The sequence below is a fragment of the Chrysochloris asiatica genome, unplaced genomic scaffold (genome assembly GCF_000296735.1).
Source record: "Chrysochloris asiatica unplaced genomic scaffold, ChrAsi1.0 scaffold00142, whole genome shotgun sequence".
Lineage (NCBI taxonomy): Eukaryota > Metazoa > Chordata > Mammalia > Afrosoricida > Chrysochloridae > Chrysochloris > Chrysochloris asiatica.
Genome location: NW_006408660.1, coordinates 4,490,812 through 4,506,487, shown reverse-complemented (window position 1 = coordinate 4,506,487; position 15,676 = coordinate 4,490,812). Strand labels below are relative to the sequence as shown.

General features: G+C 49.3%; 1 protein-coding gene across 1 annotated transcript in view; it reads right to left on the bottom strand.

Annotated features, from left to right (window-relative positions):
- Positions 1 to 15,676, bottom strand: part of DTX1 (deltex 1, E3 ubiquitin ligase) — a 39,654-nt gene that overhangs the window by 11,196 nt on the left and 12,782 nt on the right. The window contains exon 2 of the mRNA XM_006870466.1: positions 10,513 to 11,188. Coding sequence (XP_006870528.1) covers positions 10,513 to 11,188 — 676 coding nt within the window. The remainder of the gene's footprint in view (positions 1 to 10,512; positions 11,189 to 15,676) is intronic.

Below are 15,676 nucleotides of genomic sequence, written 5' to 3'. Positions count from 1 at the left end.
TCATTTCTTTTTCCCACATCACCAGTCACTATCTGGCACTCATTAGCATGGCCACAGCCTACCTCTGTGACTGGTCCTTCCCAGCGTCTCCCTCCACCTCTCCACTCCAGTCACATCAGCTGTCCTCCAAGCACACTCAGCATTCAGCCTTTGCAGGGTTATGAGGTCTGCTGGGAAGGCTCCTCCCCAGATGATGAGAGGTTTGACCAGGGTTCTGCTGCAGGGCTGCCTCCTAAGAGAGGTGACCACCTGACTTCAACAGACATACAAGCATGCTGAGTTTTAGTGTGCTGAGTTTCGCAGACACTGTGTTTTTGAACAATTGTAAATTGGTGGCAACCTTGCATGTTGTAAGTTGATGGGTGCCATTTTTCCAACAGCAGGTGCTTACTTAGTGTCTCTGTGTCACGTTTTGGTCATTCTCACAATCTTGCAAATGTTTCATCAAGCTATTGCACGCTACCTAGACTTCAGTCTAGCATAAACATAACTTCTGTATGCACTGGGAAACCAAAACATTCACATGATTTGCTTGATTGCAACATGTGCTTTACTGTAGTGGTCTGGAACCAATCCCACACCATGTCATAGATATGCCTGTGTATGGTGTATAGTAAGGAGCTCTGGTTGCGTAGTGGTTACTAGTCAGGCTGCTAACCTCAAAGTCAGCAATTCGAAACTACTAGCTGTTCCTCGGGAGAAAGATGGGGCTTTCTGCTCCCATAAAGATTTACAGTCTCGGAACCCCTATATAGAGTCTCCATGAGTCAGAACTGACAACATGGCACACTACCACCACCACCTCCACGGCACATAGCAGATGCATGAAGGAAGGAAGGGGTGGGTTCTGTGTTTTGCAAGGATGTTCGTTCGAGCAGATGTCCTGTACAGACTCTCCTGGTGTGTTCTCGGCACACATATGATGGTCTACACAGGGGCTATCTTTCTAAACTGCTGCTTTTTGTTGTTGATTTTGATTTGTGACTTACAAGACCCCATGTGTTACGGAGCAGAACTGCCCCATACGGTTATCTTGGCTGCAATCTCTATGGAAGTAGATTGCCAGACATTTCTTCCACAGTGCTTTGGGATGAGTTCCAATTGCCACCTTTTAGTTATCAGCTGAGCACAAACTGTTTGCACCACCAGAGACCTCTCTGCCCACATTTGAAATGAGCCTTGAAGCACACATTCCATAGAACCATCCTCTGCAGCCTCTCTTGTTCTCTTAAGACCTTGACTGGAAAAAATTGATCCCTTGGATTAGTAGAAAAGAGGAAGGGGATGATTGGCCTTCCACCTTGCCAAGGACAGTGTGAAGAGAAGCCCTGTACCTGTGCTGACCAGAAGGCAATGTTCGAAGGCAGGATGAGGTAATCCGGGAAGAGTTTCCTACATGCTGTTCCCCACACTGTTCCCTGGAAGCATGGTGATTCCATACGATAAGCACTAGACGTGGAACCACAGGGCCCTTGATTTAAGCCTGAACCAGCCATTCCATGGAAGAAAGATGAGACTTTGTGCTCCTGCAAAGATTTTTAAAAAGCCTCAGAGACTCTGTACAGGGTCACTGTGAGTTGGAACCAACTTGATGGCACTCAGTAACAATACTATTCCCTATTTACCCTTCCCTTGGAAATCAGAGGGGGTCAGGACCACTGAGACTCAGGAGGCCCCACTGGCACTCCCTGTAGAGATACCCCACCCCCAAGGCCACAGGTTTGTCACATGTTTTTAGTTTAGTTTCTGGGCCCCCAGATTGGTCCCAGCCCAGGAAGGGCACCTGGACTTATCCAAAAGCCCCTGGATCCCCTGTTATTGGTGAGAGTCACATCATGGGGAGAAGGAAATTGAGCAACATCTCTCATTCCTAGAGGTTTCAGTCAGGCTAAACCTGGCTCCTGTTGCCCCTTCCTTGGCAGGGGGCAATCTGCCTCATGCTGGCCCTCCACCTGGACCAAGTTCCCTCCCCATCCCCTCTGCAGAGCCCCAAAGGGGGTGTCCAAGGCTGGGGACTCTGAGCACTTTGTCACCCAGTCCAGTCACTACCCTACCTTCCTCCAGTACCCTCTCTGCCTGGACTAGCCCCTGGGCTGTTATGGGCCTGTTTCCCTCTGTAAAGGGACAGCTCCCAGTGATAAAGGATTCAAACATCCCCTGGGGAGCAGTGGTGGGTACTTGGACCTCAGCTTTATTTCCAGGCCTGGGGTCTTAGAATTAGCCTCTCCTAGCCTGCCCTGCACTGTGTCTGTGTGTGTGGTGGTGGTGGGGGGGGGGCAGGCAGGGTTCAGTTCCCACGGCCCCAGGGACAGCCGTGTGCAAATAGGAGTGTGTGGTTTGGCCTCCTAAGCAGCAGGGCAGGAAGTGCTTCAAGTGGGGCGGGGGTGTTGGGTTTGACCTTGTGGTGAGGTGGACTGGAGGGAGGAGGGCAGAGTCATTGTCACAGCACCCCAGGGAGGCCAGGAAAAGAGGGAGGGTGGGCTGCAGGCCAGAGGTCTGACAGGGAGCAGAGTAGGGGATAGACTTCATGGTGTGCCTTTCTTTACTTTTCAGTTCCTGAGCCATTTATATGTAACACCTGTTAAAGAATTAAAATTAATTACAAAAAAAACCCCAAAAAAACCAACAACAACACATAAAATCACTGCTAGAAAAAAAAAAGAAAATCACAACACACCCACCACAACAAAGCCTGTCTCCCCACTGCCCCCTGCTCCCCCTCAGTTTCTCTCATCACAGCCTCTGGATCCTGCTTCAAGCAGAACAAAAGCCAGCGTCTTCACAGGGCCCAGAAGGCTCCACAGGACCTGGCCCCATTTCATCTCTGGCCTCAGCTCCCATTGCTCACAACCCAGGTTCATCCTATTCAGTTGCTCAGGCCTCCAATAGCAGGTCGGCTCCAGCTCCAGGGTCTCAGTACAAACCCTTCCATCAGCGCCAGGAACGTGCCTCCTGGTACGCTGTTCTCTGCCTGGCTTATTTCTTGACCTACTTCGGTCTTTGCTCAAAAGTCAACCTCTCTGTGACGCCTTTCGTGACCTCCTTATTTAAAATTGCACACCCCTTCCCTGCTATTCCTCTGTAGCAGTTACTACCATTTAATATACTCTTTTATTTAAAGCGGTCCTGGCAGCCTAGTGGATTAGGAGTTGGGCTGCCAACTTCAAGGCCAGCAGTTCTAGTCAACCAGGAACAAGATGAGGCTTTCTGCTCCTGTAAAGATTTACAGCTTCCAAAACCCTATACAAGGCCACTGTGAATTGAAACTGACTCGATAGCACTTAACAACAACAACAAATTATTTAAGGAGTCCCTGGTAGTGCAATGGGTAAGCATTTGGCTGCTTACCGAAATGTCAGCTGTTCGAATTCACCAGCTGCTCCATGGAAGAAAGATGGGGCTGTCTACTCCCATAAAGTCTCTGAACCCCCGGGGTAGCAGCCCAACGCCTAACCCACAGTATCATCAGGTCTTTAGCACATAGTAAGTACTCAATAAATATGGATTAATTAATGATAGGGCACTGTGGGATAAGCACTGGACTGCTAATCTCAAGGTGGTGGTTCAAACCCACCAGCCGCTGACCAGAAACCCTATGAGTTGACAGCACATAACAACAACAAAACAGATGACATTGCTAAAACAAGCACACACCTGGGAAAAGATGACAAAGGATTCATATCCTCAATGTATAAAGAGCACTTGCAAATCATCGAGGAAGTGATACACAGCCCAAGAGAGGGAGCAGCATAAGAAATAAAATTGTAAACAGCGTCCCTTTTGCACTGATTAGTTTGGTACAGTTGTAAAATTCTTGTGCTGATAAGATGGAACCAGTACCCACTCCCACTGCTGGAAGGAACTGAAACGGATGTAGATTTGAAACATCTGGCCTCTGGTCCCATCTCACAGATGCTAAAGAAGGAGACTATGAAGTAGCTGAGGTCACAAAGCAGGAGGAGATGCTGAGGCTCGTCTCAAACTCTCTGCAAACCTTTCACTCCATGTCCAGCGACTCTCTGGGCTCCTGAGACCAAGTGGGATCAGGACCTAGTTCAGATCACAGAAAGAGCCTGGGTGACACACACGTGGTTTGCAGTAGCAACAGCAAGGCTTGGCAATCTGCTTCCGTAAAGATTCCAGACAAGAAAACCCTATGGTGCGTTTCTCCTCTGTAACATGTGGGGTTGCTGTGAGTCAGAATCAGTGCAACAGCAATGGGTTTGCTTTGACTGTCAGATCATGGGGATCACTGTGGGAAAGACTGGGGTTGTGGGGGCACCCTCAGTCTCTCGGCCAACTTGGGTTCCGGAATCAGATTCTTAGGCAAGTGCCTTAGGTCTCTCAGAGACTCAGTTTCCTCATTTGGAAAATGGGGATCATAGGATCTGCCTCACCTTATATTGCTTTGAGAATTAAGAGGGAAAATGCATACATACGTTGGCGTACAAGCCCTGGGATCTAGTGATGGAGTCAGTTCAGACTCATAGCAACCCTGTAATGGCTTTCCGAAGTTGTAAAGCTTTATGGGAGCAGAAAACTTCATCTTTCTCCCAAAGAGTGACTGGTAGATTCGAACTGCTGACCTGGCAGATAGCAGCTCAATGTGTAACCAACTACACTACCAGGGCTCTTGGGAACTAGTGAGCACTAGTTAAATGGAAACAGGCTTGCATCTGAACCCTCCACCCTGTCCTCACTCTCACGTTCCCCATCACATGTGGTGGAAACTCTGAGTCCGTTCCTCTGCCCCACAGCTGTGTTCCAAAGAGCTGGTCATTGACCTCTCAGGAGACAGGCCGGATCTTCCCCACCCCTGTGGGGGCTCCCCCTAGGCCCCGAGTGCCAGCTGGCTCCCCACCTCATCACAGGAGTCAACCGTCCGCTAGGGAGTGGAAAAAACCCTGGTCAGGTCAACACTGTGTTCCCACCGGCTATGTAACCTTGGACAAGTCAGTGGTCTTCTCTGGACCTCCCTCCAGAGGCCCATCCCGGGCTGTAATGCTGGGGGCTGGGTGGGTAGAGCAGCATCAGAGCACAAGGAGAACTCCCTCCTCCCTCGCATGCTCATCACACTTGACAATTAACGCATCTGAACGTGCATATGGTGGTGGTTTTAGCTCCAACTGGCAGATGGGAAAAGTGAGGCCAGAGAAACAAAGTTGCGTGTCCAGGCGGACTCTGAGCTTGTTTGAGTCCACCAGGGCAGAGCTGGAAGGTGGAGAGAAAATGTGGGGGGAGGGAGACAGCTGCTCAGAGGGAAAGGAAAGGGTGGGCGAGAAAGAGCAGGAAATAGATACAAGGAGACAGGGTCACAAAGAAATAGCGAGATCAGACAGAGAGAGACAGAGAGACCACACGAAGGGCCACATCCTCCAAGGGGCTGCCAGGCTCCTCAGAGAGCCCACCCTTTCCCTCCACGGGCTGCACCAGGGCCTCGGTTGCCTCAGCAACGAGAAACTTCAGCCCAGAGGAACCAGGGTCTACCACCCCCATCCCCTCCTTCGTCTCACCCCCATCCCCCAGCCACAGACTCTTTGGGTCCTGGCACACCTCCATGCTGAGCCAGGGGTATTTTTAGCAGGGATTTTTTAAAGATGAAGATTAGGGGGCCTTGATGCAAACTCAGAGGGGCTGGGGCGAAACTGGGCAGGGTCTCCATGGCCAAGGACCAGTGAGGGGGTGTCTGGGCTCCTGCAGGGTGATGAACAGTACCCAGGAGGGAGGAAGGGGGTAGATACGGGGATATGTGTGGCTGGAGGGGGGACCATAATTCTGGCAGATTTGTTTTTATGTACCCTTGAGTTGGTTACGACTCATAGTGACCCTGTAAAGGATTTCTGAGAGCAGCTAGTCGGTTTGAACTGCCAACCTTGAAGTTATCAGTCCGTGCTTATCCACACCAGGGCTCCTGGCAGATTAGAGGATATGTTTAATGATCAGCACTACAAAGGAGAAATCTTTCTTCTCCCAATATAGTCCTTCTGAGCTCAAGCATACTCTTATAGCTCCCTGTTGCTATCAGCGTCTAGCCTAGGCTCCGTGGAGGAGCCCCCACAATCTGTCCCTGTACCATGACATGAGGAAAGTTGTCAGTCTCTATTATTCTATCAGGAAATATCCATTCCTGATGGTCTCTAAAACCTGCTGAGTCCATTCCCACCTCTACTCCTATGAGCTCGCAATGTCCCTGCCTGCCTTCCCCCTACCATACTCATTGGCTCCCCACTTGCCAGTCCTTCCCTGAACATGTTGTTATTGGTGTTGTTAAGCATTGAGGAGTGGGTTCTGATTCATAGTGACCCTGTATAGTGTTTCCAAAGAGTGGCTGGTGGGTTTGAACCACTGACCTTGCCGTTAGCAGTCTGGTGCTTAAGGGCCACACCAGGAGGAGTCCAGAACTAGAGACTCTGGTGTGTGTGTGAGGGGGTAGTTCACTGGTAAATTTTTATCTTCTATGTTGGGGTAGGATAGATGCTGGACTGCTACAACAGGGTCAGCGGTTGAAGCCTCAGAAACCCTACACAAGGTCGTTAGGAGTCGGAATCGACTCTGTGGCACACAACAACAGCAATAATCTCTATGGAAGGAGCCCTGGTGATGTGGTGGGTTGTGCATTGGGCTGCTAACCTCAAAGTCAACAATTCGAATTCATCAGCCATTCATCAGAAGAATGACAAAGAATGACAAGGCTTTCTGCTCCCATAAAGATTTACAGCCTTGGAAACTCTATACAGGGACGCTATGAGTTGGAACTGATTCCACAGCACATAACCACCAACACCACTACCTCTCTTTCTCGAAGCAGATAGCCACATCTTTCTCCCTTGAAGTAATAGTAGATTTGATTCAACTAGTAGATTTGAACCACTGATCTTTTGGTTAGCAGTGGAGCACTTAACCACTACACCACTAGGACTCCTTTTATAATCTACCACTAGGTCACAACTTGAAGTTTGAAAACATACTGCCCCAGAGAGGAGGCTCTCAAATTCCCACTGTGGAGGTCCCTGGAACTGCCCTGGTGTTGGCCCTTCCCACATCCACTCCAGCTTGGGGTCCTCAGCCCCCACTTTTAGGGACTAGGCCTGACCACCTTCTATGAAGAGCCACAATGACACACTCCAGACACCTGTGCTCACAGTCCCCTCCCCCCAGAGAGGGACTATCTGGAGGAGAAGGGAAGCATGAGGCAGGCAGGTGGTGGAAAATCACAGCTCTCTCAGCCCTCCCTCACAGCACTCTTTCTGCCCCCATTTTACAGATAAAGAGACTGAGGTTCAATGAAGGGAAATGACTGGCTCCAGACCACATAGCTCGGAGGTGGCAGAGAGGAAGGAGATAGAAACCTAGGCAGTGAGAAACTACAGAAAATAGCGCCTGTGGCAAGCACTGAAATTGTGCTCCTTCTAACCATCTAACTAACATGCATCTTTTAGATAAGTTTACCAAATCAACTCAAAAAGATAAGTCAAGCTCATTAATTTTTTACTTACATTACGGCACTATATGAAAATTACAACTGCAACTTTTTTGTTTTCATGGATAGAGTCGTTTCTGATGTATATGTGTATTTTCTCAGTTTCTTCTCTTTCTACACGTAGCAAAGCAAGATCCAGTCTGCCTTGACCCCCAGTTATGGTGTGCCATCAAGTTGGGTCAGATTTATAGTGGTTCTGCATAGAGTTTCCGAGGCTGGAAATCATTATGGAAGCAGAAGGCCTCATCTTTCTCCTTTCAGTTAGCAGCCCAGCTTGTAATCCACTATGCCACCAGAGCTCCTTGCCTTGACCCATGGAGGCTCTCAAACATGAAAGGATTTGTTTTAATTTGCTGAATGATCTCTCATAGCTGGTAGTGGAAATCAAAATGGTGAGTAGATCCTCTTCAAGTAGTACCCACGACACCGGTCATCCCTGCCAGAACTCTGATACACCTCTGTTCATCAGTTTCATCCATTTCACTTGAGGCAAGGACACACCTGGATATGATAGCTTCAGAAAGTACATACAGACCTGACCCTCATTGATCTCAGGTCATCCTGATCAGGCCCCCTGGCCACACCATGATGATCTCAGTCAAGTTGCCCTCCTTTGGCTCTTTCACCTCTTGGCACCATGCCCAAGTCCGCCTAGTCTTTTCCCTTTGGGTCTGTCCCAAGCTCTAGGTCTTTGCTTCTCCCTCTTTCCCATGCCCTCATGACCTGGTCTTCTGCTAACATTGACCCAAGTCAGGTTCCAGGGCTCACTAGTACCTAGAATGCCTGAACCCAGGAGTTTTCACAGTTGGTATGGGTGGGGTTTCTTTTCCTGTGAAATCCTGATGAGAATGCCAATTGGTAAAAGAGATTCCCCAAAGGACTACTCTGTTAAAACAAGAGCCTAGAGACTGGCTTGATTGCCTGCCCTTGTCTATTGATCCAACATGCCCCACTATGGAGTCCCTGGAGCCCAGTTTAAACAGTAGTATTAATCCAAGTAATGGTGACATAGCAGACCTGGTGGCACCATGGGTTAAGCATTGGGCTGTTAACTACTACTAACTAACAGCTCCTCAGTGGTCAGAAAGACGAAGCAATCTGCTTCCAAAAAGATTTATAGTCTAAAAAACCCAATGGAGCATTTCTACTGTGTCTTACAGGGTCGCTATGAGTGGGAATCAACTCGATGGCAGTGGTTTGGTTTTGGTTAATGGTGACACCAGGAGCTCTGGTGGTACAGTGGCTAAGTACTCAGTTACTAGCTGAGAGGTAAACTCTAATCCACCAGCTACTCAGCAGGTGAAATATGCAGCAATCTGAAAGTCCTCTGAGGCAGTACTCTGTCCCCATAGGGTTACTGGTTGGAACTGACGCAAAGGTTATCATTTTCTGGGTTTTTTTTTGTTTTTTTGTTGATGGCATTTTAGGAGGGAAATACCATGGCTAATAGTCAATGCCGCTCCGCGGGAGAAAGATGAGGCTTTCTACTCCCGTAAAGATTTACACCCTTGGAAACCCTGTACAGGGTCGCTATGGGTCGGAACCGACTCAACGGCACTTAACAACAACAACAACAATGGTCAATGCCAGCTAGCCCCCAAAATGGTGAACATGGACTGGGACACTGACTCAGAAGCCCTCTAAAAATTCTAAGATCACAAGGCCCAGACTCAGCAATCCTACAGGTCTGAGTTCTAGTCCCTGCAAAAGGCACCATACCTCTTCCAGTTACCTCTTCTTTAATATGGGGATGATAAGGTTGTTTGGAAGATTGTACATTGATGCTGATATAGAGTTTTGTTGTTGTTAAGTGCCATTGAGTCAGTTCCAACTCATAGTGACCCTGTTTTTCTAAGGAGCAGCTAGTAAGTTTGAACGGCTGACCTTGTGGTTCAAAATCCAGTGCTGATTCTATAGTGTTTACAATTTTAGTAAGTTACAAATAACAAATGAACAAATCTGTGCCATTTTTAATGGATTCCTGGCGTGGCGCTATAGGATAAGTTGTTGTTAAGTGCCGTCCAGTCAATTCTGACCCATAGCAACCTTGTATAGGGTTTCCAAGGAGCAATTGGTGAGCTTGAACCACTGAAGTTGCAATCCAAACGACTTTGTCATCTGATATGTTAGCCTACAGTGCCACACCAGGATTCCACAGAATAAGTTGTTGTTGTTAACTACCGTGGAGTCAGTTCTGACTCATAGTGACCCTGCACAAGGTTTCTGAGGCTGTAAATCTTTATGGGAGCAGAATGCCTCATCTTTCTCCCGCGGAACGGTTGGTAGTTTTGAACTACCAACCTTGAGGTTAGCAGCCCGATTCCTTCCATAGAATAAGTTGTTGTTTTTAAGTGCCTTCTAGTCGATTCTCACCCATAGCAACCCTGTATAGGGTTTCCAAGGAGCAGCTGGTGAGCTTGAACCACCGACCTTGAAGTTCAAACGACTTTGCAGTCTAACACATTAGCCCACATGGACTGTAAAACCACTAGATAAGTGGTTCAAACCCACCAGCTGGTTCTTAGAAACCCTATGCAGGGTCTCTGTGAGTCAGAACCAACTTGGTGGCATTTAATAATGACAATAATCACTTATGAACTGTTAGATCCTAGAGAAGCTATTTGCCCTCCAGCTGCTTCAGTTTCCATGGTGGCGCCAACCATTAAAAGGCTCTGTTGCTGATTGAAAAGCTGGAGGTTAGAGAGGCCACCCAGAGATACCTGGGAAGAAAGGCCTGGCTAGCTATGTCTGGAAAACTAGCCATTGAAAAGTCTACAGAGCACAGTTGTGTTTGGCATACATGGAGTCAATGTGACGGTAGGCCACGCCACCGTAACTGGTAAATTGTAGACGACAGTGGTACTTACCGTCACCGGATAAATGAGTGTGAACATGTTAAGGTGCTTAGTTAATGTCTGGCACAAAGTGAAGACTGAACAGACACCAGGTATTACCTATCACGATTATTAATACCATTCTTAATCCTGGCCCTGCAGGCAGCCCCACCCTCGCCCCCGGGGGCCCTGTCTTACCCCGGAGGGATGGAGGCGCGCGAGCTCACACTGGTCGCACGCTGGGGCCCCGGCCGGTTGAGGTTGTTCTGCCCAGGGGTGGGCGCGCCGTTGGGAGCGCTAGGACTCCGTGGAGGCGCCCCTGGGGGCGGCGAGGGCTCGGTGGGGCCGGTGGTGGGAGCGGCCCAGAGCGCGGTGCCGGCGAAGGTAGCGCTAGGGCGCACAGCTAGCGCGCCTGGAGGCCCTCCGGGAGGCAGCGGCGGCGGGGCGGCAGGAGGCGCCTTGCGGCGCTGCGAGGCCAGGATGGCATTGGAGGCGGCACGCGTGCTGTTGACCAGCAAGCACTGCTGACAGGAGCAGGGCTGACCAGAGCTGGTGCCCACAGGCCAAGACTGTGACTTGGGGATGGAGCCGACGGTGAGTGGGTAGGCCAGGTCCAGGCGGCGGCGCAAACGGCGCCGCCTGCGCGTCTGACGGTTCATCTGCGACATGCTATTGAAGTAGATGAGGTAGCAGAAGCCGAGCGACGAGAGATCGAGCCAAGGGTGCTGCTTCTCGTAGGCGTTCTGGATGGTGATGCAGATGTCCATGTCATAGGCCGTCCATGCGCCTCCGTCGTTCTCCCACTCCCACACGATGCCCTTGCCTGGCGCCGACGACGGGTCATAGAAGTTGCGCCGCACAGGCCGCATGGTGCCTGTGACCACAGAGGGAGGGGTCAGCACGTGCTCCAGGGGTCGTTCACATAGGGCGGGGTGAAGGGTGGTTGCAGGGGAGCAGCACAGGCCAGAGAGGAGACGAAGCTGAGGGGGATCCGCACAGATCCAAGAGGGGTCAATGTAGGCAAGGGAAATGAGGGGTCAGAACAGGCTGGGGAGGGGGAAGGGAGACCCCCGTGGGAGGAGATCAGCACAGACAGCAGTAGGTTAGCAGGTGTCAGGGGTATGGCCCAACACAGGTTGGGGGGTGGGAAATTCCACAAAGAGCGTGTTAAACTGGGTGGCGAGAACATCAACAAAGGAACAGGTTAGTCAAGCACAGAGGGCGCCCTGTGCCGAAGCAGGACAGAAGGGATGTGAGGCTGTTCAGACAGGTGGGGATGATCCATAGAGGCCAGACGATGCAGACACGTGGGCGGCATGCAGTCTTTCCCTGCATCAGTTCATTCATTCGACACTTCATTCAGCAGTCTACCCATTCATTAGTTTATTCATTTATTCCTGCACTAGTTCATTTAGGGACTCCTGGTGTGGCACTGTAGGATCAGCACTGGACTGGGAACTCTGTCAGTTCAACCCCACCAGCTGTTCCTTGGAAACCCTAAACAAAGTTGCTTTGAGGCTAATGACTCAAAGGCACTTATCAAAAGCTTAAAAACAGTTCATTTATGCATTCAATAATTCTTTCATTAGTTCACTCATTTGTTCCTGCATTCGTGTGTTCATTAGTCCATTCATTTAATCCTGCAGACAGATATTAACCTTTTCATTCATACTTGCATTTATACTTGTTCCCTTTTTAGCTTACTCCATCATCCATTCCTTCATTCACAACTGTCCTATTGAAAACAAAGTACTCCCCTTTACCCCTTCTCCCTGGCTCTGTTTTCACTTTCTGACATACCTTATATTTTACCTGTGTATCTTATTCCTTGACCGTCTCATTTACTAAAAAGTCACCAACACAAGGCAGGAACTTGGTTTTGTTCCCTGCTTCTGGTGTGGCACTGTGGGTTAAATCACTAGACTGCAAAGTCGGTTTGAACTGCAAGGTCAGCAGTTCAAACTCACCAGCTGCTCCTTGGAAACCCTATACAGGGTAGCTATGGGTCAGAATTAACTCGGCAGCACTTAACAACAACTACAGCAATTGCCTAATCGATATCTGATGAGTGTCTAAATGACTGAGTTTGTACACACACTGCTCCATTTGGGATTCAGCTTTTCTTACTCCTTATTCCTCTTGCTCACCTGCATGGATGCATTCCTTAGATCATTTCTGTATTTGTTTTTCCATTTGAGTTCTTTGTCCGTTGGTTCGTTCCTTCAACAGCATTTGCTGCCTGGCAGGCTTCATGCTGAACTCTCATTCATAACCCACAGAATAACCTCATGGGAGCCCTGGTGACATGGTATTAGTGTCCCAGTTTAAAACAAGAGCAATGAGCTTTTGCACCCAAGCAGCATCCTGTGTTTCCAAGTCTTTAGGTGCTCCCTGAGAGTGTGGTTTCATGGGAAGCTCTGGATAAACAGAGTGTGGTCCAGGCTGCATGAGTCCTCAGGGCTGGGCACTGGAATTGTGGGAGAATCTTTCATGGGATTCCTTCCTTTGGCACACCTGCAAAATGGCTGCACCCTTCACTGCACCTCAACTGTGGGAAAGTCCCTCAAGTCTCCCTAAGGCTCGGTGGCCCCATATAGATAATAGTGGTGACTGTGACGTTTTTTCCTAATGATGTGCAGCCTGACAAGTGTTCCTTCTCCAGGAACCCCTCTTGTTCGGTCTTCTTTCAACTCACACCAAACAGTCAGACTATCCTTCATTTGTGTCCCGACCCAGGGCTCAAAGGGTTTTACTTCTGCCCTTTGTTAGAATCCCAAGGACTATATGGATGACTGGGAAATTGAGGCATGGAGCAATAGCAGCTGATATGAGAGAAGTAGCTTAGTCTCAGGATATAAGATCCTCTCATGGCATGGTGGCTAGAGCACTTGCCTGCTAAATGAAGGCTTGGCAGTTTGAACCTTCCAGCTACTCTGTGGTAAAAAGATGGGGCAGTCTCTTTCGGTAAAAGTATCAGCCTTGGGAACACTATGAGGCAGTTCTATTCTGTCCTATGGGGTTGCTGTGAGTTAGAATGAGTTGGAATCAACTTGATAGCAGGGGTTTGGTTTCTTTTCCTTTTGGTGGTGGTGGTGGTGGTAGTGGTAGTGGTGTGCTGTGGAGTTGGTTCCGACTCATAGCAACCCTGCACAGGGTTTCTGAGGCTGTAAATCTTTGTGGAAGCAGAAAAATTCATCTTTCTCTTGTGGAACGACTGGTAGTTTCGAATTGCTGACCTTGAGGTTAGCAGCCTGACTCGTAACCACTACGCTACCAGAGCTCTTTTGGGCTCCTATAATATTCCAGACAATCATATAAAAACTCACCTCAGGCCTCTGGGGCAGCCTCATTCAGCTGCCTGATGTATCATTTTTAACAGAGTATGTGCATATTGACAATTTCAGGGCAGACCAGAGAGGGGATTGTTATTGCTGTTCGGTGCCTTGGAGTCAATGCCAACTTATAGCCCTCCTATGTTGTTGTTGTTTAGTGTTGTCAAGTCAGTTCTGACTCAACAACACTGTATAGAGTTTCCAAAAGCCGCTGGTGGCTTTGAACTGCCGACATTGTGGTTTAGCAGTCTAGCGCTTATCCTACAGTGGACCCTATGTTGTTGTTCCAACTTATAATGACCCTGTATAAGGTTTCCAAGGAGCAGTTGATGAGCTTGAACCACAGACCTTGTGGATCACAGTCCAGTGCTTATCCTACAGCGCCACACCAGGAGTAAAACTGTCCCATAGAGTTTCCTAATCTGTTCTCAGGTATGGAATCAGATCACCAGGTCCTTTGTCTTGCAGAACAACTGGTGGGTTTGAACTGCCGACCTCTTGGTTCACACGGAACACTTAACCACTACACATCAGGGCTCTGAGAGGGAACTAGTCAAACAGAGAACTCTGAATCTCAGTTCCTGCTCTGTTCCTGTGTGCTAGGCTTCTCCTCCTGGGGCCTCAGTTTTCTCCATCTGCAAAATGCAGGATTGTGGTAGATGACAGTCAGTTCTGGTCTGCCAGAAGTACGGCCGTTAGTCTTCTGGTGAACTACCGCACTGTGTTACCCAAAAGGTGTAACCCATTGGATGGAAGGTATCCCTTATTTAAGCTCCATGGCCAAATCCTGAGCTGAGCAGGGAGGGTCAGGGATAGGAGGAATCAAGTACAATGGTAGAGAGTAACAACTCAGGAGTCTTACGGGCTTGTGTAAATCCTGGCCCCACACAGCTCCAGTGTCCTCATCTATAAAATGGGAATATTAAAACCTACCACACAGGACTATTGTGGGCCAAAATAAAACAAAGCATGTCAAAGGTGTTTCCTAGAGCACTTGGCATATAGTAAGCCCTCAAAGAACGTTAGCTAGGATAATTATTATATACATTACTGCCTACATTCACAACCCTCCCCAGGCCTTTTTCTCTTAGGTTAACTCCTATTCATCCATCAAAAAACCTTCTCTAAACCCACCTCCTCCAGGAAGGTGGTTCTGCTGTTACTGCATGTCTATCCTTGCACTGTAATTAAATTAGGTTATTTGATTTTGTTCCTAACCTCCCTCATTGGGAAGACAAGACAGGATCAGACTCATGTCTGTATTTCTAGCACCAGACACAGAGCCTGGTATAAAGGAGGCACCTGCAGCTGAAATGGGCAACCTGCTTGGCAGGCATCGGGGCTCAGCAGGAGTGGGAAAGAGGAGGGGTGGTTTGATGGAGAAGCATGGAGTTGAGCAGATGCAACCTCACCAGGGAGTCAAACCACAAACTGGATCGCTGGGAGGGGAGATTCCAAGGCAGGAGGGGTAAGGATTCCAGAGGTCAACATGGGCCAGTTCTCCTGCAAAGGACTCTGGGAGCTTCTCCCACCAGGTCAGGACCAGCCCTCCCTGCTTCCCTCTCTGGGGCTCTGTTTACCAGGTATCGATTTTCCTGCCTCTTTACTGGTAGTTATTAAAGGCTGTGTCCCTGGAGTCCTTTTGAAGTGAGATTGGAACCTGGAGAGCTGGAGTAATTAGGGCAGCTGCTGCCCTCCCTGTGGGGCCCTGCACCCCACAGTGCCCACTGCTGCTCGCCTGCCCATCGTCCACCTTCCAGGCCTTTGCTGGCTAGAGACCAGGCTAAAGGGGGCCAGCTGGTTCCCTGGAGACCCGGCTGGGCTGGTATCTGGAGATTTCCAGCTGAGTAGTGAAAGGCCCCCCTCTCCTCCCCAGTGGCCTTGGCCTAGATTTTTGGACAGAACAATGGGTCTCTAAGCTGGGCCTGGAGGTTCTGCAGCCTGGGAGACACGGCTGGTCTTTCTCCTTGTCCCACACTGCTGTGTGTCTCTCTCTGGCCTTCAGGTCACCAGCTGTGCTGGCCATGAGG